Raw genomic sequence first — 26,657 nt, forward strand, 5'->3', positions numbered from 1 at the left:
TGAATACTTGAACTTTATTGTAAAAACGTTGATGTCTAATTGACATTCTGAAAAGAACAAGTACGAAAACGTGCTGCTCGTCGCTCTCCAGTGGACCCTAAAAGACGAGAACCCACAGGGATCTGGATGAGGTGGAAGCGGTCAACCTGGAAGTCTTAGCAGCATCATGGAAGTCCACCTTGTCTCTGGAGGATTGCCTTTTAGAAGAATAACTCCTCAGGAAGTTCTGGACTGGAAGAAGAATCATGGACCAGACCTTCTTCTGCTTCTTCCCCTGAGTCACGGTCATGTCCACCTGGTCTCCGCTGATGGACGTCACAGCATCTGGAAGCGCCATGACGCCTGATCTTTGTATTCTAAACATTCCGAGGTGTTGAAGTTGAGCTTCCAGGCCGAGGCGGCCGTCTGCTCCTTGTAGTCCAGACAGTCCGAGGAGTTGAAGGCCAATCCGGCAGCACTGTAGGCTTGATGGGGGTGTGGCGGGTGATGGTGGTGGTGATGGTGGTGGCCTGATGTCTGTGCGATGTGGTGAGGGTGGTGGGCGTGGCCCGCCATGGCGCCGCCCGCCATGGGGCTGAGCTGGTGGGCGTGCATGGGCGCCAAATACGAGCCGCACTCCATGCCGCTGAAGTAGGAGCCGGACGCCGACGCCGCGTAGCCCTGACCGTACGCCGCAGCCGTTTGGCCGTAAGACACCGGGTAGGATGCTGTCCCCCCGGGGGCGGACGACACGGCACGTTGCATGCAGGAGGTGGCGGCGGGGGCGACGGGGGCGACGGGGTCAGGCAGCGTCGTGGTCGGCGTCGGGGAGATGGGCGCCGGGCTCCAGATGGACGACGCGGGGGTGCTGACGGAGGAAGAGGTGCTGATCAGGCCTGCTGACGAAGAGGAGGCGGAGCTTGAGGCGGCGGGGGGCGTGAACTGTCCGCTGCTGTCAGAGCCGCTGCTGTCTCTGCTGGGAGACGACTTCTTCTTCAGGGCTTTTACTTTACTGCTGCTCTGCTGCTGCTGCTGCTGCCGACATTTGGCCCTCCGGTTCTTGAACCACACCTGACCAAGCACGGGTCAAAGGTCAGCACTGCATCACATGACACTACACACACTGGCACGCACTTTCTCACTCTTATATAGTAAGAGTAAATATAGTACACATAGATAATATACTTCATATAATATAAATGTTTCATTTAATTAAATGAATACATAAAAACATTACTGAGGTGGTGTGTACATTTTTTTAATGTACATATTAAAAAATATGTATTATGTTCATTATTGTTAATTATTATATATAATTATAGTTGTAATTATAATTGTAATTGTCCCTGAAGTCTGGAAGTCTGTCCCTGAAGTAAACATTCATATACTATAGTTCAAAATATTAACAATTATATATAATAATTATCATAATTATATAATTAATTATAATCATTATTATATATAAATATGATGATTATAAATATTATAATTAAAGAAGACAAACAAAATTATATATATAATATAATTATAATATATAAATAAAATATAATATAAAATATAGATATATAATTATTTTTATTTTTATTTTTATTTTTATTTTTATTTTTATTTTTATTTTTATTTTTATTTTTATTTTTATTTTTATTTTTATAATAATAAATAATTATAATCATTTATATCATGATTATAATGATTATATATAATTATTAATATTTTGAACTATAGTATATGAATGTTTACTTCAGGGACACCCTGGAAAGTAGAACATTACTTTGGAGAACCACTAAAACAAAACTTTTTACATCACTATACCATCACACAAAATCTCCAAGAAGAACATAGACAGGAAGTTATGAAACGCCGACTGTCTAAAGTGTGGCCATTTTTTATTGACCTGTGGCAGAAATGTTATTAAAATGTTGTAATCCAACAAGAAAAAGTCACATTTTTAAAGTTATTTTAGTGGCATAAAGTTGAAATATTCAAGATTTAAGCCGTAATATTATGTATGTTATGAAAAAAGTTGATGATGATTTCATATGACAGCTAATATATTTGTTTAAAATTTGCACAAATGAGGGGAAAAAGAGCAACAGTGAAGTTGATGCTACAGGCTTTTTCACTTTTAACACAAAGCTCACATTTTTAAACATACAGTTCATAACTTGTTAGCATATTTACAAAATATCAAATAGGCCCTTTGGCATTCTTTCAATTTCCACATGCATGGGGTTGGTTTGAACGACAATTTAAAAAATATCTATTCGTTCAAATTGTCAGTTTTTAAAGCCATATTCGGTCATACACTTTTTATTTATTTATTTTTATTGTTAATAAAAATAAACTTTCCAGACCTGGACTCTGGACTCGGGCAGGTTGATCTTGAGGGCCACCTCCTCCCTCATGAAGATGTCCGGGTAGCGGGTCTTGGCGAACAGAGCCTCCAGGATGTCCAGCTGGGTTCGGGTAAAAGTGGTCCGCTCCCTGCGCTGCTTCCGGGGGTTGGCTGTAAGAGGAAGCCCGGTGAGGACACATGTACGGTAGCTTTCTAACTTTATGATCCACCTGAAAAATGTCTCTCAGGGGCGGGGAAGGGTGCGTGGAAGCTGAAGGTTAAGGTGGCCCTACCAGGGTAGCCCACTGAAGGGTGCAGCAGGTCCATGGCGGCTCCGCTCAGGCCCAGTCCGTTCATGCCGTACGGGCCCTGTTTGAGGTAAGACATCATGCTCCAGGCGGGTAGACCCGCTCGGACCGGCCCGGGAATAAAGATCAGGTCCACTGGAGACGTTCTGCTGTAGTACAAAAGTACATTTATTTACTTTTTATGCTTTTATTGTACTTTGTGACGCGCAGGTTTCCAACTTCTAGACAACTTTTATTCTTAAAAAAACCCCCAAAGTTTTACTCTACCATCCAGATGAAAACTTTTTATTTGAATACAATTCTAATAAATAATATTTCACACTTTAGTTAGCCAAATTATTAATTTACATGAACAAAACGAACGAACATCATCTTTATTTTAACTCAAAAGGATACTAGATGGTGGAAAAATACATTCATAAAAATACAGGACTTAAATGACCTTCATGTACCCTTCAGTGTGTTGAATTTTAAAAATTTTTACATATTAAAAAACAGTAAAAAGTTAAAAAGTTATTTTCATGTTTGAATTCATACTTTTACAATTACATATTTTACTTGGTGGTTAAAATAAATTAATTCATTCTTTTAGGTTTGAATAATTAATGTGCTGATTGTGATAATTTATTATACAATTGTAAAAATAACTACAACTCCACTGAAAGCCATTTCTGTCATTTCAACTGAAAGAAAAATAAATAAATAAGACTTAAATAACCCGAGATGTTGTGCATAATGACCTGCAGGTTGAATAGCATCAACGTTAGTGGAAAACAATGTAATTAGACAATTAGCAGGAGAATGTTGCCTTGTTGGAGCAACAAGAGAAGAAGATGGAGTCATTTCCATCCCCGCAGGAAGGGCCCGAAGCCGGCAATGTTGTGTGCAAATGCGGCCCATTAGAATTGAGATGAGATCTACAGGACGGCAATTAGCACTATTGTTGACTAATGACTAAGGTTTATTATGCTAAATTGATGCTGTTTGTATTTCCATTCCCACTTCTCTAACATTTGCATTTACTCAACAACAACAAAAAACTCGAAATACCTGCAATGGAGTGGAATAACTATTTTATGGGTGTTCGTGATAAATTATAAAAATGAAATAAATGAAATCGAGTATAATCTCACCTTTCTTTGTGGGTTTCCTTAGAATAAATAGAAAATCCTGCTAAAAGTCAAAGTGATTATATCCTCATAAAAACATCAACAAATATCCACATCGATGAGGTTTTTATCAGCTTCGTTTGTCCAAGAAGCAATTAAATAAGTTAAAGTTATTTTTTTTTTTAAAGTAAAATATAAATTTATTTAAAAGTATTTGGGTCCTTCAGGCATCTCGTTTGTCAGCCGCTGATTGACGCTGGTCGCTCCTGATCTGGCCTAAGAGTCAAGCAAGCAGCTGGCCTTCTCCAAGTCAGCCAATCACAGCGCGCTAACACATCCCCTTGCCGACCTGGACAACCAATCAGATTCCCTGATTGCTCACAAAGCTCCCACCCACTTGTAAAAATACTGTTTTCACGTGACGTGTAAAAAGTTTCGCTAACAAAGTTGAGGTGAAGATCGACGTCCACAAGAATACAGCATCGACTAAAAAGATGAGTTTTTGCAACTCCACTCTCACGTTTTTACTACAATTAATAGGTTTTGGCTTTAATTCATGTTTCCTCAGACATAAAGTGAGTCACATGTCTTTTTTTCCTCTAAAGAACATTATGACTTTATGCATTCACCTAGCTTAAAGGCTAGCTCGTGTCAACAAACTTAATTAACTTTAAGAATGAACTTTCTTAAACTAAATTCAAACATCTCAAAACATTTTAAACATCTTCAATATAGGAAAAGCATTTAAAACAAAACCATGCATAACTGCCTTACTATAAAACACCCCAAGTAAAAAGCTATTAGCTAAATTAAAGCATTTAAAGTAAAAACATGTTTTTTTATTTCAGTTCAAATATATTCAATTAAAAAACTCAGTTCTTAGTTACACAATATGTAACCAAAATTTTATGACAAAAAGCTAAATCTACACTATGCATGGATATAATAATTATATAGTTATTCATTTGAAAAATGCACTTAAATTCCTTTTACTAAATGAACCTGTTTTTTTCTTCTCCATTTTGGGAATGATGTGCTTCTTGCAACTTTGTTCCAAATAAACAATTACTATATGTATCTAAACATATCTTTACCTCAACAAGCATATTGTAAAATATACTTCATAATTAGATATACAAATGATATTCTTTTAAACGGTGCAATGAAATAAAATCCCAAAACAAGAAGGTGAAAATGAGGCCTTGAAAGTGAATGTGATGAAGGAATAAAAAGACTAATGTGTTCTACATGTCAGCTAATCCACACGTTGACCGCAAGTATCAAGATATCAAGTGGACTGGGTTGTCGTTATTGTGGGGGGTTTTTGGGGGGCTCTAATCCCAAATTGCTGGAGTATTTTCTTAATACTAAGCCAGTAAATCCTGGGATCAGGCGGGCCAGAGTGTGTGTGAGGAGGTGCTGGTGGGCTTCCCTTGTGCTTGCTCTTGTTGTCCATCCAGTAAATCCGAGCTTGTCAGTAATGTCACAGGATGCTGCCACTTGTGTGGACTTTATAGCGAAGAGAAAGTGAAGCAGAGTGTGTTTGTGTGCAGGCTGCAAGGGAGGAAGACAAGCCGGGCAGGAATGCTGCATGCTGCCGGGTTCCAGGTATGACAGCTAACCACTTCTTTCCAAATACACTTGGAATTTAAAACTCATTTTCATGTTTGTGGTTGTGAATAATCTTATATCATCTTATTGGTGTGTATGTTGGCAGTTTATATGAAATATTTATTATTAGTGTGCTCGCCTGTGTCATAAATGATTGCCGGTGTCCATGCAGCGCCCTTAAAAGTCCGCCCCAAGTGCTGTCCCGTTGCTCCACAAGTCAAACTGCAGGACGCCACTTTGTTCTGCCGACGTGCATATGAAGACAAAGACGATGTAACGCCGTTTTAGTGTTCCACGTGCTGTGGAGAAATGCCAGCTTGAAGCAGAAAATATTTTGTTATGGACTGATTCACACATTCACCATATTTTGGGAAAACCTTGAATTTGGGAACAATTATTCCCATATAGTTGCTAAAGAGTTGAAATGTTGATACTAATACAGCTACACCACTGGTAATAATAATAAGCTTTGTCCCCATAAACGGTGTGATTTCTTAGCAGGCTGCACGGTGGACGAGTGGTTAGCGCGCAGACCTCATAGCTAGGAGACCTGTGTGCATGTTCTCCCCGTGCATGCATGGGTTTTCTCCGGGTACTCCGGTTTCCTCCCACATTCCAAATTGTCCATAGGTATGAATGTGAGTGTGAATGGTTGTTTGTCTATATGTGCCATGTGATTGGCTGGCCACCAGTCCAGAGTGTACCCCGCCTCTCACCCCAAGACAGCTGGGATAGGCTCCAGCACCCTTGTGAGGATAAGCGGTAGAAAATGAATGACTTCTTAGCAGACAAACTCAAGGCCCGCACACCAAATGTGGTCCACCACATCATTTTATGTGGCCCCCGGCAACTTTTTGGAAAATACCATCAAGTTGGACCTGATCAAACAGCGTTCTTACGATGATCTGTGCTATACAATCATCCCTCGTTTATCACAGTTTATTGTTTCCAGACTGGACCATGATAAGTGAATTTCCCGAAAGGAGGATTCAATATTAATAATGGAACATTTTGGGGCTATGCTATGTCAGGTACACACACTGAACACCTTTCCTCCACGGAATACACCCAAGGAACACACACACACACACACACACAGAGTCAGGTCCAAAGGTCTGGTAGGTGTGATGAAAATGAAATAGCTTGAAGAACTTTCCCTCCGCCAATCATCTTTGTGGTGTCCTCTCACCTGCACCAAACTCTCCAAGAGGTTCTACCCAGGTTTCTCCCTTAAAAGTGCTGCTGGCGTTGAGACGCAGAGGCGGAGCTTAATGTGAGCATGAAACTTGACCAGTGCCGGCCGGCGGGACTCTTACGATCTTCCCCGGCCCGGCCTGTTTTAGTGAGCTTTGTTTGTGCAGCAGACTTCAGGAATAAAAACAAAGCTCTAGAACCAGTACTAGAACCGGTACCAGAACCGGTACCAGCAGTGTCAATTCAGAGAGGGGTTGGTGAAACTGTCAATCAAAGCCACAGTGTCCCTCCCCTCTCATTAAGAACACAACCAAGGTGGGGAGGGGGGGTGGAATCAGACCCCAGAACCATGAGACCAACTGACCCCGTCCAGTACCCATCACCCCTCAACACAGTGTGTGCGTTGGGGGGGGGGTCGGGGTGGGGGGGGTTAACTTCCAATCCTTTTAGGATTATGCTCCCCCTCCCACCCCCAGTTCTTGTCTCTTTCACTGTGTTCTTCCTCAGGCGATCACGTTTAAACTTGTGTCCATTCAGAAATGTCCAACAAAGCGTTGCCGTGGTAACCATGTGAGCGCTGCCACCACTCAGGAATGCACGCTCACTCCACATCGAAATATCGAAAGACCACCAATCTTTGCACCCAAATGTAAACGAGAAGACGTTTGGACACGATGGTACGCATGACGTCATCGTCTCCTTCCATCAGTCGCCTCACGCTTGGGTCTTGGAGAATTAAAAGTCAAAGAAAAAGCAAAGGTTAATGATGCCCAAACTTGTCTTCATAGCGCCGCCTGGCTGGTCCGCAGCGTGCAGGACGCCAGACACGAGAGTTCTCCCCATCGTCGTGATAGGATTGTAGCGGTGCGGCTAATCAATGTGTAGCACAGAACCATAGACGACCCGAACCAAACAAAGGCTCAACAACGTCCCGGTCGGTCCGGCGGATAAGCTCCTGCACAGGATTACATATTGATTGTCAGGGTCTAAAGAGCTTATCAGAGCTGGAAAGACACCAAAGTGCTCCTGCACCACATCAACTTTTAAGAGACAAATACATCATAAAAATGAAATAAAAGTGGAACAATCAATCAGCCGAGCGTAAGTGGAGTCACATGGTTCTGCTTAGCAAATCATTTAAGGGCCACTTTGTGATACGTTTGTGTTTAAAAAAACAAGCTAAACAATCCAGAATAAGTCAAGATATGATACGATACAAATGATTAATCAATACCAATACTGTACAAAAAAACTATAGAACTAGTTACATACGCATAGCAGAAGAATACGTAGTCCCTCGGGATGTAAGATTAGAAAAGTGAAAGTGAAAGTGAAGTGAAATTAGACATTATAAAATGCTTAAAGTGGAAAAAAGCCAATCCAAGTCGCTCAAATGTGGACAACATCCCGAAAATAAGAGGGATGGTCGAAAATATGCTAATTTCCGGCCCTTTGTATTGAGTTGTGAACTCCTATGGAGCAGCTACACACGATAAACCGCAGAGAAAGCTTTCTAGATCTTCCAGAATCTGCACTTATTCCTATTCAAAACGCTCTCTTCTAATTTATTCCACCCACCGGATGGTGGACATGCCTACTCCGCAGTGATTGCTCACACCAAGCGCTCCCCAGGACTTCCGGACTACTGCCGAAACCCACTTCCTAATTTTATCGGTATAGGTGTTGATACTAAATGAATAAACCCCTTCGGAGAGCTACTTGGAAAGTGGTTCGGAGCTACTGGTAGCTCATGAACTCCCTGACTTACGGCGTATGACGTCAAAGAGTAGTAACATAGCATCTCGACAACATCGGCAGTCGAAATGTGATCATTATACGTTTTTGAGGGGACTACCGATGCTTAAAAAGAGGATAGAATACTGACTGAGTAGGGAAAACTGATATAACTTATATTACTAATACAAAATAAAGACAGTTAGGACACTGATGAATTAAAATGTTACTTCCAGCTCGGGCTTCCGCAGGCCGGCTGACAAAAGAGCAACAAAAAGTGTCCTTGATAGAAGAGACCGGTCCTCCACGTAATAACCATCAGATGAGCTGATATCAGGTGTGCACATGACTGCAGGCTGCCGGCTATGAGGACGTAGGACTAATTAGAATTGATTTACTTTGGATCAGCTAGCTTATCAGGTGCGGGAGGGAATCACGGCGAGGAGCTCCCACAGCAATGCCCGACGCTAAAATCAATCTGCGTTGGCTGTCATGCATCCTAAAAACAACCCAGTGACTCGCTTTTCTCTTTTTTGCATGACATTATCTCCTGATGACGACGACGATGATGATGATGATGATGATGACCTGCCTTACCTCCATGAGAATCATGAGGCCTGCAGCTCTTCTTCTCTTCTTCTTGTTCTTCCGTCAGTGGAGCGACTCTCAAATCTCCCGAGGCAAGCACAAAAACGTCATCAATATGTTAATGACTTAATCTTTAAAAAGCCTTAATATACATTGATTTCAACACTGTCACCAGTCAGTCACGCTAATCCACTACAGCTAGCTCCTACGCTGTAACGACTACATTATTATTCCTCATGGAACTACATTGTTGTTATTACTGGAGACATCATGTAAGTAGATTATTATTGCTAATCATCACCATCATGTAACCACATTATTATCGCTAATTATCATCTATCCTTTGCTGTTAATAGACGCGTCATCATGCAATTATTATTAAAATCACCATGATGTACTGTAACGACATAATTATAGCAATAGGCCCATCATGTACATAGATTATTATTGATTATTATCAGCATGTAACTACATTATTATTAAATAGGGGACCTATTATGCTCATTTTCAGCCCTTTTGTATTGAGTTTTGGACTCCTGTAGAGCAGCTACACACAATAACCAGCACAGAAAGATTTTCTAGTTCCTCCAGAATCTGCACCTATTCAGTTGTATTTCTTTAGATTTTGTGGGTCCAGTGAAAACAGTTTTAATTTATTCCACCAGCGACCCGCCTCCAGGCACGCCCAATTTGCACTCCCGAGTGCTTAGAAGGTCTTCCGGTTTGTGCGCTAGCTTTGAACCCAACTGTATAGGAGTTGATAATAAACAGCGATGTATCTTTCTAAGATGTCGCCTTTTAACATACAGCCATGTGTGTTGGGTCCCTGGACTGGACAGTCCCAAGTTTCTCAAGAAAATAGTTAGTTAGTTCAGGAAGTCTCTCAATGGTTTTAGAGTTTTCTACAGTATCTGTTACGTCTAATCCTTTTTGTGGGACTACTACTGTTTAAAAAACTTGGGTAGAGCCACTGATTGTGGTGGGAAAAGGCTATTAGCAACCCAGCTCCCTGTATGCACACTCTATAATGCTACACAGGCAAGCGCTTTTAAACTGTAAACTATAAACTGTTAATTACTGCTCACTCTTCTGACTCTTCCATGTGACCAAGTAACGTTGGAAAGGTGTCGGGCTTCAGAAAGTTTGTTGGCTAGTCCAGCTGCATACTGGCCCATGTTTACAAACCAGTCCAGAGTCAAATGCCGTTGACAGATGCTAATATTTTTGTTTTGCTGGTCGGGAATCAGGAAGTCCAACCACCCAAAGGTGGCGTCTTTAGGAATTGGAAACAAGTGTGGCTTTCCCCTTACGAGCCGTAGCAACGTGAACACAAAAGGAGAGCAGAGAAGGGCAGAGAGCTTATCTGGCTTACTTCCCCGCCCATGTAAGTCCCCTTCTCTGTGACATCACAAAGGGCCAGTTTTAACCACACCTTCTGAAAACCTTCTGAGTGTTTGAGCCATTTTAAACTTCTTCCAGGGCTCACTTCTAAACGCGCAAACCTCATTATCTGAAACTTTGGCATGGTTTAACACAATAATACAACATTTTAACTACATTTATTGGTAAAAAAATGGAAAATCATAACAGGTCCCCTTTAAGACACATCATCACACAGCTACCTTATAATAATAGATGCCATGGAGGATGTTTATTTGTAATGGTCATGGAACTGTTTGGTAATAACTTCAAGTCCCTGTAGTGTGTGTGTGTGTGTGTTGTGCCCCTCAAAGTGCCGGCACCCTCCCCGGTTCCCCTTTCAGGAGAATCACCCAAAAACACAACACGCAGGAACCACAATCTCCTTATTAACGATTATTTTCGTTATCTTCCAACCAAAGTGTTTCATCAGGCGGATGTCCGAGATGTGAAAGCATGATGGTTCCTTGCTGTGGTGGCGCTCGTCGATATTTCGCGGTTGACACGTCGCCACAAAGCACCCATCGCCCCCCGAGGCCCGCAGACGCCCACTTAAAGCCTGCTTGCCTTGTTCTAGTACATTTTTTCCTGTTTGCTTTAGATAACAAATCTGCGGTTGACCCTCAGGGTTAGGGGAGCATTACAAATTAATCCCAGTTTTAATAAGTCTGTCTTAAGCCTGGGCTCTGTCCCCCTCAAAAGAAAGACAGAAAAGGAGGAGGGAGAGAAGAAATATATTAAAGCCTGTGATCACAGGCAGCTTTTCTTGTTTGTTATCCCTCCGTTTTACCTTTAATCCAATACTTGCTAATCCAATTTGTCTTTGGGGCTGCGACCCTAACTTCTCCTCATCTTATGGCTTTCTCTCAAACACGCCTCCTCGTGCTCGGACGACAAGTAAATACATGTTTAGCGGGAAAAAGCACAAAAAAGAGGAAGCGTGAGACCGACGCACGTATTAAAAAGTCTGAGATTGTGCTGGAAGTTTAGGTCTGAATATGCATGAAGAGCCATAATCAGATCTTGGCCAGCTAGCCCCCCCACACCCCCACCCGCCCCTCCACACCCCGTCCACCCACTGGAGGGGAATATCGGGGGACACAAAGGGATTGATTTAATTACTTGGAGTGGGTCTGTGCTGTGGAGATGCCTTGTTAGCGGCAGTGAAAGGCTTGGCCGTCAGCAGGCTGGGGGGGGGGTGCACTCGCAGATGGCGGGGGCACCGAGGTAGTCGGCCTTCTTAAGTCACCAAAACTAATCCCCAGTAGAAAGCCCCCCCCCAATCCCCATTGAAAGCCGCTGCATTGATTGCAAAAAATGGACATTCCGTGTTGACGGCCGATCTGCTCGCTCACCTCCATAGACCTCCAAAGGGCGGCCATCTTTGTCTCCGGTGACGTTGTAGCGCCGCACCGACATTGATCATAACGATATCGTTTATTTGATGACAAACAAAGCTCACCTGAGAGGTGTAGTCATCAAAGGACCGACGAGCGAGTCCTTCATGATCTGATGACAAAAGCCAAAAGGCGTCCTGCCATTAAGCTCTTAAATATGAACCTTCCGCAGGGCGCCGCGCTATTAAAGTTCTTGTGAAGCCGCCAGCAGGAACCCGGGCCCATTCACCTTTCATCTCCTTGTTTGGCCGCCATGGCGCCGCCTCAAGATGTTAGTGATCTCATTACACCGTTTGAGAGAAAACAGCCGCCATGTTTGAGCATCTCGCCCCCCCCCCCCCCCCTTTTCTCCTCGCGCTTTTCAATTTCCCTGCTAACGAATCTCCCAGCATCAAAGGCCATAAATTGATTATTACTTCAGGTCGGGACATTTTCCTACCAAGTTTACTCATCCACACCCCCTGTAGGACTCTTTTCTTATCTTTTCTTTTCAGGGTGGTGCCATGTGAATGGGCGGCCGCCTTGAAAAGCGAAGAGGCCCCAGGCGTCACAAAAAAACCTCTTCTGGTTTCTCATTTAGTTGTCTTGATGCCGCTAGCACCATGTGGTCCTTGAAGGTGTTCAAAACATGGGAAGCTCCGGAGGGATCAGAGCAATCTGATTAGCGTCGGCTCACAGTCGGAGCGGGCCGGCTGGACGGCGAGGGCCGAGCGGACGCCGAGCCCGGGGACCGCCGCCTCTGCTCCGGCTGGCCTCCACCTTTTTGTGCTTTTGTGTTCTTTCAACGTTTGTGGTCATGTGGCGCCGCCGCCGCTGCCGCCAAGAGCATCATGGGAAAAGACAACGCCAACAAAATACAACATAGGGGTGATGATCCATAATGCATGGAGTGGAAAAGCGCTAAAAGGAACTTTGAAGAAACTTTATTGAGGTGGTTGATGACATCACCTCCCTTCCATGCATTCCCACAATAACAGAATATCGTAAATATTGCCAAAACTAGGAGCGATGTCAGGGAAAAAGCCCGGTATCGATATCGGCTCATATGTTATCGGTCCGATCAGCTCCGCCCCCGCCGCAGCATTCACAACATTGTCTGCTTGTTGAAAACCAGGGAGAACATGCAACACATCTACCAGATCTCCTGACTGTGTGGCCAACATGCTAACCACTAGGCCACCGTGTGGTCTGTGAGCATATTTGGTCTTAAAGACATGAGCAGGCATGCCCAGAAATAAGTTAACTGAATGAAAAGGTGCTTTTTTGCCTTGGCAAAATGTATTATTTTGAAATATCTTTATTGAAAAGCATCAGAACACTTATTTTTAAACCGTTTAATATAAGTGGAATATATGTATTTAACATATGTACATGTTAGCATGTTTAGTCTAAATGACACGAGCAGGCATGCCCAGAAATAAGTTAACTGAATGAAAAGGTACTTTTTTGTATGATAACCTTAGGTAAAAATATCACAGTTGACGGTTTCACTGTATTATAATTACAACTCTAGAATGTGTTATTTTGAAATATCTTTATTGAAAAGCATGAGAAATTATTATTATTTATAAACCGTATCATATAAGCGGAATATACGTATGTATTTAACATATGTACATGTTAGCATGTTTAGTCTAAAAGACATGAGCAGGCATGCCCAGAAATAAGCTAACTGAATGAAAAGGTACTTTTTTGGCTCAGCATGAGCCAGTATGGTAACCTTGGGCAAAAATATCACAGTTCTAACTCTAGAATGTGTTATTTTGAAATATCTTTATTGAAAAGCGTGAGAACAGTTATTTTTAAACTGTATAATACAAGTGGAATATACCAGAAAACCAGGAAAATGCAACAATGGAGAGCATAGGAGCCGAGTACTGTAAATTTATGAAAGCCTCCCGTGCCCCCGCCCCAAAGGTACCTGCTGTAGCGTCATCTTCCACGCCGTCATGTGACAGAGGCAAGAAGAGGCGAGCGAGGCCGCAGGTCCGCAACACTCGAGTTTGTCATTTGCACAGTGCTACATTCTTTCATTAGTGCTTTTATCGGAGCAGCCAGCCATGGGCGGCAGGTTCATGCACCCTTGAGCACAAAGACTCGGCTTGTTCTACATTTACACAATCATTTAACTTCTTTAATTGTACTTGAAATTACAATTGCAAATGACGCAGCGGTTCTGCACGGCCTGCAAAAAAAAAAGAGCAACATTTTTAGTGATTGCTGGCAGCAAACTAATCTTCCTGCACAAGAAAAGGCAGATTTCCTGCTTTAATAGAGGAAGCATGGCTGATCCTGGACCAGATGTTGCAGAAGCAACAATTAGGCTGAAGGCAGCAAAGGGCGGGGGGGCGGGGCGGTTGGAATAAATTAATTGCTAATTTCTTCGTCTTTGATGGAATTAGGCTCACTTCTTCCCCCGCTACGTGCCGTGTGAATGTCCGTGCGCTAAACGTGCTTTCTCCCCTTGTGGCCCCCCCCCTCCATCCTTGCCTCCCTGACTGTTGGGGCCACCCAGAGGAGGGTGACTGATGCAAAAGCGAGGAGTAATCCCCCTGTTTATCTCAGCCTCTGCCTCCATTATTCGTGGGATTTAAGGCAAACTTTCATTTATTGACCCCCCCCCCCCCACATTTACATAGAGCGACAATGCTTGTTGCCGGGGCAGTGGCTGGCCAGCGATGGGAGAGGCCTGCTCAGAAGGTTACAAGAATGTGGCCTTTGGGGGGGGCGGATGTTGGGGGTTAGCACCTGCGTGCTGCGGCCGCCAGGTCGCCAGAAGCAGCAGATGTACGCCAATCTGGTCTTATTAATAGTCACAGGGGGAGGGGTGCTTTGCTCAAAGGGGAGGAGCTTGTGACATCGCCCGATGAGCAGGTTTACCTGCCGTAGCCATTTTACCTGCGCTGTCATTTATTCTTTACCCAAACACTGCTGAACTTTTCATGACACAACCGTGACCAACTGATACATCGGCAAGTAGCGGTGATGTGTGGTGGGGGGGTTGGGGGTGGGTTCGGCGCCTCGGCTCACGGTGCCTGCCAGTTTCTGTTTGTCAGTGTGGGTGTGGCATCATTATTCTTGCTAACCAGACAATAAATACATAGAAATGTCATACGGGGTTAGGTTTAGTGAGGGTTAGGGGTTAGAGTTAGGGTGTTAGGGTGTTAGGGTGTTGGGGTGTTGGGGTGTTGGGGTGTTAGGGTTAAAAATTGTGTTAGGAGGGTTGGTCTTAGGGTTAGACAGTTAGGGTTAGACAGTTAGGGTTAGAGGGTTAGGGTTTGGGTAGGGTTAGGGGTTAGGGTTTAGGGTTAGAGGGTTAGGGTAAGAGGTTAGTGGTTAGTTCGAGGTTAGTAGTAGAGGCTTAGAGGGTAAGGTGTTAGGGTTAGGGTTAGGATTAGAGTTTTAGGGTTAGAGGTTAGGGGTTAGAGTTGGGGTTAGGGTTAAAATTAGGGTTAGGGGGTTAAGTTGGGTTTGGGGTTAGACAGTCAGGGTTAGGGGGTTAGCGGGTTAGAGGGTTTGGATTTGGGTAGGGTTTGGGTCAGGTTAGGGTAAGAGGTTAGTGTTTGGTTGGGGTAGAGTGTTAGAGGGTAAGGGGTTAGGGTTAGAAGATAAGGGGTTAGATGGTAAGGGTTAGGGTTAGGATTAGAGGGTTAGGGTTAAATGTTAGGATAAGGGGTTAGGATTAGGATTGTAGGGTTAGATGGTTCGGATAAGGGGTTTGATGGTAAGGGGTTAGGGTTAGGGTTAGATGTTAGGATAAGGGGTTAGGGTTAGGATTAGCTGGTTAAGATAAGGTTAGATGGTAAGGGTTAGGGTTAGAGGGTTGGGGTAAGGAATTAGGGTTCCAGGGTAGTCAATATTATCGCAACATGAGATGAGAGCCCACTCTCTCTGGTCATTCCACTTACAGAACCAAAGCACACACACAGATGCAGAGTGACCCCTCTTGTCATCCAGCCTGTGTCACACAGAGAAGAGCAGACACACAAACATGCATATCAATTTATCGAAGACCTCGTTTTTATTATCGATAATAACGTGACAGGTCAAGGTGTCATGGTTGTCAAGCTCTGGCATCTCCTCGGCATCTTAGCTAGCCATGACTCATGCTAACCAAAGGCTGGACTTCACTGTATTTGTTTACCGAGTAGACGCTACACATATTGTGTTTATAGCTGTTGACATTGGTCTCCTCTCGCCGTAATGGGCTCCACCCCCACATTAGCAGGAGCTGTATTTGCCCCCCCTCCCCCTGGGGGGAATGTGTTAGAACAAATTTGCAGAGTGTCATATTGCACACATGCAAACAGGCTAACACATTAGCGTATTAGCCTAATGAATCAATATGCCTGCTAATGGCCATTGCACAAGGAGGGGGGGGCACCACTTCACTCCCACCACCAGCCCGATGATGAAGCTCATTAAAAAACACACATTATGATTCAGCCATACAGCTGCTGAGAGGGGGACTTCAAAATAAAAGCATCGCAACATCAGGGACATTGACGTTGAAGGAAAGTTTACATTGGACAAGCACTTTTCAACCATAAAAGACATTTTTGTGAGCCAGCCATCATATTTGTTCATGAAGGACTTAGATTTCAACGCAATTCCCACATTTCCGTACGCAAATAAAGCATGTTTTGTTACATTTGTTGATATCATGTGCTTTTGGGAATTAAGTTTCCCAAGAACACAAAACATCCATCCATCCGATTTCTATGCCGCTTATCCTTGCGGTTATGCTGGAGCCTATCCCAGCTGCCCCGAGAGCCAGGGTCCACTCTGGACCGGTGGCCAGCCAATCACAGGGCGCATATAGACAAACAACCATTCACACTCACATTCATACCTATGACTAAAACTCATGTCATTTAATAATGAAGACAAAAATCAAACAGGAAACAAAGGCGGCTTTTATTCTGAAACCCCATGACAACAACAACACCTGCCCCCAAACTCTGCACTCCCCCCCCTCCTCTGTCTCTATACCCCACCCCAGCAACCCACCCAAATCAAAACCAAAGCAATGCCTTTTTTTAATCTTCAGCTCTTCAGACAATGCCTGCAGGATCCCGTAGCCTAATCTCCCCAATCCCTCTCCCGACCCCCCCAACCCCCCCAGGCCCTTTATTCCACTCTTAAAGAATGTTTGAAAGGGCGACAGCAGCAACGAGCAAAGTAAGACAGACACACCCACTTTCATTTGGCTATTTTAAATCTGCTAATATTTCATTTCGCGTTTCATGTCGTCTTGATGGTTTCTGGCGTCTGTGCATTCTAAAGATATAAAAACAGATAAAAAGAGACAGGTAACAAAGGCAAACCCAAAACCCCACTATTAAAACGCACCCCAAAACCTCCAACAAGGTTTTATGTTTTTATTATACCCATGCTGGGAACACGTAGTAACAGGATGAAGAGTTACTAGTTAGTTAGTTGACAGTTACTATGGTACCCATGATGTCATTGTATGGTCATATCACCTCGTACTTTGGTATGTGACAAAAAATTTAAAATTAAAAATTGTTTAAAAAAAATGTTTAAAAAAATAAATAAAAAAATTAAAAACTAAGAAAACATTTTTTAAATAAAAAAAATAAAAAAATTAAAATAACACTTAAACTATATCAAGAAAGCAGGAAGTGAACAAATGTAACTGTCCTCATCATGTAATTTGCAGATAAGAACACAAAATTAACGAGCGATTGCCAATCAGCAGAGAGGAAAGAAAACAATACAAGTTTTTAGTTTGAAACATGTTTCTGCTTCTTCCGCTTGAGCTGCTGCTGCTGTTTTTGTTGTTGTTGCTAATTGGCGTGCTAACCACAACGTGACGTAGCTAAGCTGCGACCCTCGTTAACCGAGGGCCGTCATTAGGCCGCTCAGCATCCCGAGGAAACCAGAGAGCGGACAAAAGACGACACTTGACTTACTCGGGCCGCTTTAACACGCTTGGCTCCACACGCAGTCACATGACGTCACATGACCGCCGTCAGTCTCTTGAAAGCTTTTACTTAGAATGTTTTATACAGATAAACGTAGTAATATTGTGATATTGATGTCATAGCAATGTTTGAAAACAACATAGAACAACACTTTGATCAATTACTATTATCTGTAGTCGACTACTCATGCCTGAGCCAATACAAAGTGCTCTGATTTGCTAAGTCACCTCCAGCAACAGTTAGAAGATATTTACGACTTTCTACATCTTACTACATCTATGATGCTACTTTTAGCATCGTAGTCTCATTAGCGGAACAAGTATTATATCTCAAACTTCATTTTAGCATGACTTCTTCACACAGACCGCGTGTTAGAGGCCAGCATGGAGCGCTGCGAGGCGTCCACTTAGCAACTAATTAGCCACATCATTAGCTACATTTCGTCCATTTGCATTTTAATGTTTTGTTTGTTGCCATTGTCTGAACAGACAATAGACACACATGCTATTGAGGAGTCCCCAAAACACCCCCCCCCCACCCCCCACCCCACCCAATGGCAGTCCATTTACCCAAAGCCCCCCCGCCATCACCAACAACAACATCCCCAGCAGCGTCCTCAGGCTCTGAAGACACAAGTCGGGACAGGTGACGGACATGCCAGCTAGCATGATTGACACTTCACATCATGTGATTTGGGTTTGACTTTTTATTAAAGACCTGAGACACGTTGTCGTCACCCAAACAAACATGTGCCATATATAAAAATTACTTAGAAGTTCAAATGAAATAGTAATAGTAGTAATAAAAATATATAAGTATAACAAATTATAAATATAATAAAAAAATAATAAATATAAGTAAATATAATAAAAATTAAAAAAAACTAAAAACAACTTGAATACAAATGTAAAAAAATAACTGAAAAAACTAAAAATGACTGATAGAAGCGTCAAAAAAATAAATGAATACAAGTTAAAAACGACTAATAATAATAATAATGTAAAACATAAAATAAAATGACTTAAAAAGTGTTTTTTCCATGGTTCAATTTCCATGGTTTTCTTAATAATAACCAAAATCATCTCGGCATTGTCCTGACAAAAAAGTAAACCACTGCTGACAACACGGTTTCTTGTCACTGCCCACCACCGCCCCCTGCTGGCGGCCCCCATTACTACACGTGAATAAACAGCACAAAGTGACGTCAGAGCAAGAAGACAACACGGCAAAGGTTACCGGGGTTACCACCGCTCTCGGAGAGGATGACGGGAAACGTTCAACGTTCTCGCGGAATGTTAAGGACACTTAACATTAGCTTGACATTAGCTGATCATGTCGCCTCAAAGTGTATGAGGCGATGGGACGACCTCATGGTTTCAGTGTTCATGGATCACTGCTCTTTTCATTCAATTACCTTTTATTCAATCTAATCAGACGGTCAGCGGTCCTTCCTTGCAAACAATGTCATCCTCTTCCGTACACCGCTCATGTGACCACACGCCGCCACCTGATTGGACTACATTTTCTAACTTCCAATGACGAACCACGGCACCGGAGAGGCGGGGTACACCATTTTTGTCATTCGTACATGAAAAAGGGTCAGAGCACGGTGTTGGCATGCTAGCATTAGCATGGTAGCATTGCCAGCATGCAAATGGTAGCATGCTAGAATGTTTTACCATTTTACATATGTAAACACCACTTTCATGCTTGGTGTTAGCATGCTAATGTTAGCATGTTAGCATTACCAGCATGCAAATGTTAGTATACTAGAATGTTTTACTATTTTCCATATATAAACACTTTCATGCTCGGTGTTAGCATGTTAATGTTAGCATGTTAGCATTGCCAGCATGCAAATGTTAGCATACTAGAATGTTTTACCATTTTACATATATAAACACCACTTTCATGCTCGGTGTTAGCATGCTAATGTTAGCATGTTAGCATTACCAGCATGCAAATGTTAGCATACTAGAATGTTTTACTATTTTATATATAAAAACACTTTCATGCTCGGTGTTAGCATGTTAATGTTAGCATGTTAGCATTGCCAGCATGCAAACATTAGCATACTAGAATGTTTTACTATTTTCCATATATAAACACTTTCATGCTTGGTGTTAGCATGTTAATGTTAGCATGTTAGCATTGCCAGCATGCAAACGTTAGCATACTAGAATGTTTTACTAGTTTACATATATAAACACTTTCATGCTCGGTGTTAGCATGCTAATGTTAGCATGTTAGCATTGCCAGCATGCAAACGTTAGCATACTAGAATGTTTTACTATTTTCCATATATAAACACTTTCATGCTCGGTGTTAGCATGTTAATGTTAGCATGTTAGCATTGCCAGCATGCAAACGTTAGCATACTAGAATGTTTTACTATTTTCCATATATAAACACTTTCATGCTCGGTGTTAGCATGTTAATGTTAGCATGTTAGCATTGCCAGCATGCAAACGTTATCATACTAGAATGTTTTACTATTTTCCATATATAAACACTTTCATGCTCGGTGTTAGCATGTTAATGTTAGCATGTTAGCATTGCCAGCATGCAAACGTTAGCATACTAGAATGTTTTACTATTTTCCATATATAAACACTTTCATGCTCGGTGTTAGCATGTTAATGTTAGCATGTTAGCATTGCCAGCATGCAAACGTTAGCATACTAGAATGTTTTACTATTTTCCATATATAAACACTTTCATGCTCGGTGTTAGCATGTTAATGTTAGCATGTTAGCATTGCCAGCATGTAAACGTTAGCATACTAGAATGTTTTACTATTTTCCATATATAAACACTTTCATGCTTGGTGTTAGCATGTTAATGTTAGCATGTTAGCATTGCCAGCATGCAAACGTTAGCATACTAGAATGTTTTACTATTTTCCATATATAAACACTTTCATGCTCGGTGTTAGCATGTTAATGTTAGCATGTTAGCATTGCCAGCATGCAAACGTTAGCATACTAGAATGTTTTACTAGTTTACATATATAAACACCACTTTCCTGGTCCAAAGTCCTGGTCCGCTGTGGTTACAATCAGGTCCGATCAGGACGGAAGCCAAGTAAAGTGAGCTGAAATTTAATGAAAAAGTGTTAATAGGAGGTTCACGGCATCAAACATGCACACGGCCCGCAGGAGGCAGGGTTGATCTCCTGCGGGTTTAAGGGCCACACACCTGTGCATACAGGGGGCCCATAAACCCAGATTAAGGTAAAGTTACCCTTTCTCTCGGCACGCCGTCATTCTAAACCTAATGGCCACCACGCGGCGGACAAAGCTCCTTTTGGAGCGTCCTAATGAACGCCATTAGCTGTGGGACATCAAACATGGGGAATGAGGGTATTTTCTAGCTCCACAAAAAAGCCAAACAATGCAATATAATGCAAAACAGCCAACATGGCCGTGCTTACATTCATCAGTAACTATGGAAGGTTCATGGCGGTTTGAAACGGAGTAAAACCTGGAGTCCACCACGTTTCTAAATGTTCTCAGGAGACACAAAAGTGCTGCAGCGGATTATTCTTCTAGTGTTACACGGATTAGCAGCAATGTGACCTTTCACCCTTGTTAGCTCACCTGTCTTTATTCTTTGTGGCCGTCAATGACACCTCCCCCTCGTGGAAGAGACGCAACAGTGCACTTTGACTCATAATGCCGCCTACAGAGAACATACTAAGTCATTATTTCTAAAATCACTAATACTTCAACTTGCTGATATAGTTCATCTTCAAACAGCTAAAATAATGCATAAGGATAAAAAAATAACCAATTAGCTAAAAATGTCATCCAATACGTTAAAAAGCCATAGCATTTCAGTATGCGGAATCAAACTATGGAATGGATTGAGTAAGGAAATCAAACAATGCACAACGATGAGCCAATTCAAGAAACAATCCAAGCAGTTGATGTTTGCTAAATACAAGGATGAAGAGTCTTGAACCAGTCATGATGTGCTATATATATCACTATATTGACACTTACTATGGTACCCATTATGGCATTGGATGCTCATATCACCCAGTACTTCCATACGTGACAAAAATTCAAAAAAACTTTAGATATAAATTTTGTGATTTTTTTTTAGAAATTTTAGTGATATTAGATAGAAAATAAAAAACAAAAAAACATATTTTGACTTTATTGTATTTTTAATAACTTTTAACAAATATTTAGATTTTATTCTCATTAAATGACGTTTAACGGGTATTAGGTGAAGCCAAACAAACCGATCTTACTCGATCTTCCAAAATCCCAATCCTGAAGATTACCAAAAAAAAAAACACATTTTCCCACGTCAATCAGTGGCTGAACTTTATTTAAATGTGTACATAACGAAGGCAACATAAAACCAAAGAAAAAGCAAAGCAAGTTTAATTCTTGTCAGCCGCCCGTGGTTGCGTGTAGCTGTCCGACGGTCTCAGCGCGCTGAAGCGAAGCAACGGCACATCAGCAGCGGGACGGCGCTCCTTCTGCAGGGTCCAGCCGTCACGAGGCCCCCTGGTGGGCAGCGGGGGCGGCGGCAGGTCCGAGTCAGGGGGGTAGGAGTAGGCGTCGTCGTGACAGCGCTGGGAGGTGTGGCCTTTACTGCCACAGCGCACCAAGAAGGCCCCGTGGTGGCGGCGGCGGTACAACGTGCAGGCGGCCACGAGAAGCAGGACGATGACGGCGGTGAGCAGGAAGAAGACCACGTACACCCCCTTGGTCTCAGCTGACGGACCCCCTCTGCAGCCTGAACAAGAACCAGAACCGCGAGCAGGACTATAAAACTTTGAATCATCTCAATCATCTCCTCACCGTCTGCTGCCTTCTCGTCCACACACACGGTTCCACCAGGACCTAGACGGGACTCATCCCTGAAGCCTGCTCTGCAGCGGCACCAGTAAGATCCAAACTGGTCCAAACAATCTGCGTTGATGTCACACAGCGCCAACTGGGTCCCGCACTCGTTCACATCTGCAAGACAGGAAGTTGATAAAGATGAGCCACTAAGCGGTTCCGGTCCAGGGTCTGATCTCCTCGACATGATGTCCAACCTCCGATGGACACCGAGGTGATCACGGCGTTGTTGTGGTTCCTCGTCAGAGCGACACCGGTACCAACCAAGCCCTGCAGGTCCGAGTGGACGCTGGAGTAGACGTGGTGGCTTCCGTCCTCCGGGCCGGTGTTCAACCAGATGATGTAGAGTTCTCCTGCACGCAGCCTGAACACCAACATGATTTGAAATGTGGACCTGCATCTCCAACCAGGTGGCCTTCTTGGACTGACCTTTTAATTCTCTTGAAGGTCAAGGTGAGCGGCACGTGCAGCCCGTCCAGATGTTGGAGAACCTGCAGCACACCGTTGATGAGCTTCAACGTGACAGTACGACAGGAGGTGTGGACGTACCAGAGCCTTGATGGACTTCATCAGTGACCCATCAATGCGGATCTGGTCCGGGTTCTGGTTCTGGTTGTGGCTGAGGCGGACCTCCACAGCGACTTCAAAGAGCTGGTCTACAGAGAACACAGTGGACTAGGAAGTCTAGTATCTGGTAGGTTCTGGTTCTACAATGTGATCCTAAACGTACTCACCACCTGGCCGATGTTGGATGCCAGAACGGTTCCGGATGTGCACTGCAAACAATGTATGGACGAGTGATTTGGTGCAGAGTGAGAGGTCAACTCATCAATCTATGAGCGCAGCAAGGGAGCTGTCACTCTGCGCCTTTTTTATGTACCGGGGTCATTGCTAGTACTCACCGGTCCCTCGGTCATCCGACAGTGGTTCCACCACGCTGGGATCCAGGGGGGTTCCTCCGAGCTCCTCAGGTTGTAGTTCTTCAGAGAATGATGGCTGCCGCTCTGATTCCGACATCTCGTTTTCAGGATCTCCACTTGGTTCTGAGCCCACATCCGGTCCTTGCGGGACAGGGTAAATCTTTGTGTCCTCTTCAGGGAGAAGCGGACCTTCATTCACTTCCCTGCGTTTGGCCATCGGAGTGTGAAGGGAGCTGCTGGGGAGTCGGTTGGGTGCTGGAAGGTCAGAAAGCATCCGAGCGATGCTTCTCTCTGAGCGGAAGATCCCGTGGTTGAGCGTTGGCGCCGTGGGCTCGGCCGTCAACGGGAACATCGAGTAGTCCTTCTCCGAGGGAGGCGGCTGGCATGAAGAGGATTTTATTCTTCATCTGACTTTTTGTAAATTAATTTAGTGAAAGTAAAACTAAAATATAGAACAACCAAAGTAACACTATTCTATGAGGCTATGAGGTAAGAGCAATGGCACCACCTAGTGGTCTTTTCTAGTTGCTGCAGTTGTACCCATCTAAACTCACTTACCTCAGCATGTGCGGTCTGCTCCACAAACGAGTCCGCAGCTTTATCGGAATAATCCAAGCGGGGAAGGGAGGCGGCTGGTGTGGGGTTCGGTCCGAACTCTTCCAAGTCCTCAAGGCTGTCAGGCCATGTTGACCCCATTTCCGCCTCTGGGACGCCGTCCCGCGGGTGGTAAGCCACAGGCGGTCCAAAGGCCCGGTAGCGGCCGTAGAATCCTCGGTACTGCTGAGCGGGCCAGCCCCCGATCAGCAGGACCACGTGCACGGTCCGGGACGAGGACGTGTACCTGGCCTCCCGCCAGCACTTCTGCAGGACCTTGTGACCCCCCGCGGTGTCATCCACGTGGATCTGGTCCTGTTTCAGGTGACAGGCGTCGTCCGGGGTCAGGTCCTCCAGGTGCAGCTGGACCCGTTTTCCGGCGTCCACCCGGATGGTCCAGTTGCACCACAGAGGCGGATTGGCGCAAACGTAGTCGGGAGAGAAGAACTCGCCGCCATCGCCTCCCAGTTGCTGGTGGCAGCTCCTCAACGCGAAGAAAGCCCCGCCCCCTTGGCCACGTGCACCTAGGGAGGTTAGCATCATGTTAACAACAAACACCGATGCCTTTTATATGCATTAAATCATATTTAGGGGTTTTCTTTAGTCGTGATTGGAAGCCAGACATTACATAAATGTGTTTTTGTTCAAGTTTTGCTTACAAAATCCTAATATATGTATGTATACGTACAGTATTACTTACTGACCTGAGATCTGCTCCTCCTGCTCTCCGTCCAGCTGCAAATAACACACACATACCGTAAATGCACATAAACACCCCCAGTGTTGTCAGACCAATGTGACGTCATTGATCGCCTTACTTGTGCCTTGCAGGAGGTCCCAAAAAGGAGCAGAAAGAGGAGTACAGAACTTTTAATAAAGCTTCTTATCATTTTGCTAGCAAACATTTTCTTTTAGGCTTGCTCACGACGTGAAGGGGGAAGTGACGTCACTTAAGTAATTAACAGCTGAAGCTCATCAAGAGCTGATTACCTGCGATTGCCCGCTTCGTCCACCAGGGGGTAGCATCCCTCAGCATCATCAATTAATAGTTCTTTGTTTTAAGGCAGGTGACTTCCTGTTGCAAATATGTTTGAATATTATTATTCCCATTTATTTCAATCTCGGGAATGTTCTGCTTCAAGGTCATTGACAGTCCAGCTGTGGTCGGACGATCCAAGTCCAGATCTTCAGCATTTCCTGCGGCGTGCGGCTGTGCACAAGCATCAATTTCCTGTGAGCGCACAGGTTCTGGCGGGACTCCTCGTCAAGGTCGAACGTTCTGAAGCCCTGGTGCTGCTCCGGAACCAGGCCCAGCTTCTGCAGGCACATTCCTGTGTAGACATCGTCAATGGGGTACAAGACCACCTGGCGGGAGACATCCCAAAGACGGAGCGCCACGTCCCCAGACAGCAAATAGCCCCCTCGCCCGGCATAGGGCGGGTACTCTCCTGTAAAAACACTCTGTGGGACAAAGTACTTGAGCTTCCGGTCTCTTTGTGGGCCGGCGTTCCAGATGATGTCACCAATGAACAGATCCTTTGACTTCGCCAAGGGAAGACCTTCCAGGAAGTCCAGAACTTGAAGAGTGTTGACCAGGACGTCGTCATCGGCCTTGAGGACGTATCGGGCTTGTGGACAGTTGCTGTGGAACCAGTCCAGGAAGAGCGCCTCCTTCAGGGTCAGGTTGAGGAAGGTGTCCCTGAACTCCCATTGGATGAGGTCTCCATGAAGCTCCGCCTCCCGGCCCAGCATCCCACTAAGGTCTGGGAAGTGGTCTTGTGACAGGGTCTGACCCAGCAGGAACACGGTGGCCACCGTGCGGTTGGCGAGGACGCCCGCTCGCCCCCATGTCTGCCGAATGGCTTGGCGTCGCCCAAAGTGGGGCACCAGCGTCTTCACCGCCAGCAGCAGGAAAAGATCCCGGCGGCATGTCTGGCTCGGCGTAGTGAGCATGCGGTACTTCCTGCAGCGCATGTACAGGAGGAAGTCCTGGAGGCGGCGCGGTAGTGTGTTGTAGTCCCAAACCTGCATCGGGACTCTTTGGTCCGCTTCACACGAGTCCACGGGCCCGGTGTCATTGACACGGTCTTTGGAGTGAGCGGCGCCCAGGAGGGGGTTGTAGAGGACGTCCAGTTGCTGCTGCTCTTTGTTCCAGAAGGATCCGCTCACTGCCTGCTGGGACCAGAAACTCCTGGATGGGACGTGAACCCTCTGGTGTCCGCTGCGGTCCGGGCTCAGTTTCCAGGTTAGAACCACGAGGAGGCACGTAAAGATGTTGAGCATCATCAAGACACTGCGCAGTCTGCTGCGGCCGAGCACCACGCTGTCGCCTCCTCGTTCCTGAAAGGCAAATGAGGGTACAGCAGGCGGTTCAGACTGGACCTCCTGGTTCTTCTAGTACACTTACCACAAAGCCCGGATACAGAGGAGCGTTGGGGAACATGCTGAGGTTCTCCTTGAGGCCACAGCTGCAGGAACTATTTGCAATCTGCTCTCAGGATCCGCGCCTCCTCGCAATGGCGCACACAAGCACGCGTTGTTCTCTTGAAGGCCACGCCCACTTTGTCCTCTAACTGATAGGAGTCACGCACTTCCAATCAAGACGTGAGGCCAGCAGAAACATGTCACACAGGAAGTAGGCGACATCAACACAGGAAGTGTG

The 26,657-nt window shown here is 44.5% G+C and overlaps 2 protein-coding genes and 1 long non-coding RNA gene across 4 annotated transcripts; 1 reads left to right on the plus strand and 2 right to left on the minus strand.

Moving 5' to 3' along the window:
* LOC131119966 (homeobox protein OTX1 B-like) lies at window positions 1–3,985 on the minus strand. Its single transcript, XM_058064885.2, has 4 exons — window positions 3,756–3,985; window positions 2,608–2,771; window positions 2,334–2,485; window positions 1–1,050 (listed from the first exon to the last, which is right to left on the minus strand). The coding sequence occupies exons 2-4, from the start codon at window positions 2,702–2,704 to the stop codon at window positions 316–318; spliced, it is 984 nt and encodes a 327-aa protein (XP_057920868.2). The 5' UTR covers window positions 2,705–2,771; window positions 3,756–3,985; the 3' UTR covers window positions 1–315.
* Window positions 812–23,325, plus strand: LOC131119969 (uncharacterized). The gene is made up of 6 exons (XR_013628164.1): window positions 812–1,071; window positions 2,332–2,502; window positions 2,563–2,692; window positions 5,285–5,339; window positions 8,877–8,950; window positions 22,929–23,325. It is a non-coding gene; the product is annotated as an uncharacterized LOC131119969 (long non-coding RNA).
* On the minus strand, window positions 21,946–26,592 carry LOC131127758 (uncharacterized). 2 transcript variants are annotated; one of them, XM_058069975.2, is made up of 10 exons: window positions 24,814–25,137; window positions 24,700–24,730; window positions 23,960–24,519; window positions 23,384–23,780; window positions 23,216–23,257; window positions 23,031–23,137; window positions 22,911–22,972; window positions 22,679–22,845; window positions 22,440–22,598; window positions 21,946–22,374 (listed from the first exon to the last, which is right to left on the minus strand). In XM_058069975.2, exons 1-10 carry the CDS (start codon window positions 24,898–24,900, stop codon window positions 22,016–22,018), a joined length of 1,971 nt encoding a protein of 656 aa, XP_057925958.2. In that variant the 5' UTR covers window positions 24,901–25,137; the 3' UTR covers window positions 21,946–22,015. The 2 variants fall into 2 exon arrangements, 1 of the variants encoding a protein (XP_057925958.2); XR_013628163.1 differs by lacking the exons at window positions 21,946–22,374; window positions 22,440–22,598; window positions 22,679–22,845; ... (2 more) ...; window positions 23,216–23,257; window positions 23,384–23,780 and having other exon boundaries at window positions 24,401–24,519; window positions 24,814–26,592.
* Window positions 26,593–26,657: the final 65 nt, after the last annotated feature.

This window comes from Doryrhamphus excisus, linkage group LG9 (genome assembly GCF_037039965.1).
Source record: "Doryrhamphus excisus strain RoL-2023G ecotype Guam linkage group LG9, RoL_Dexc_Guam_v1.1, whole genome shotgun sequence".
Classification (NCBI taxonomy): Eukaryota; Metazoa; Chordata; class Actinopteri; order Syngnathiformes; family Syngnathidae; genus Doryrhamphus; species Doryrhamphus excisus.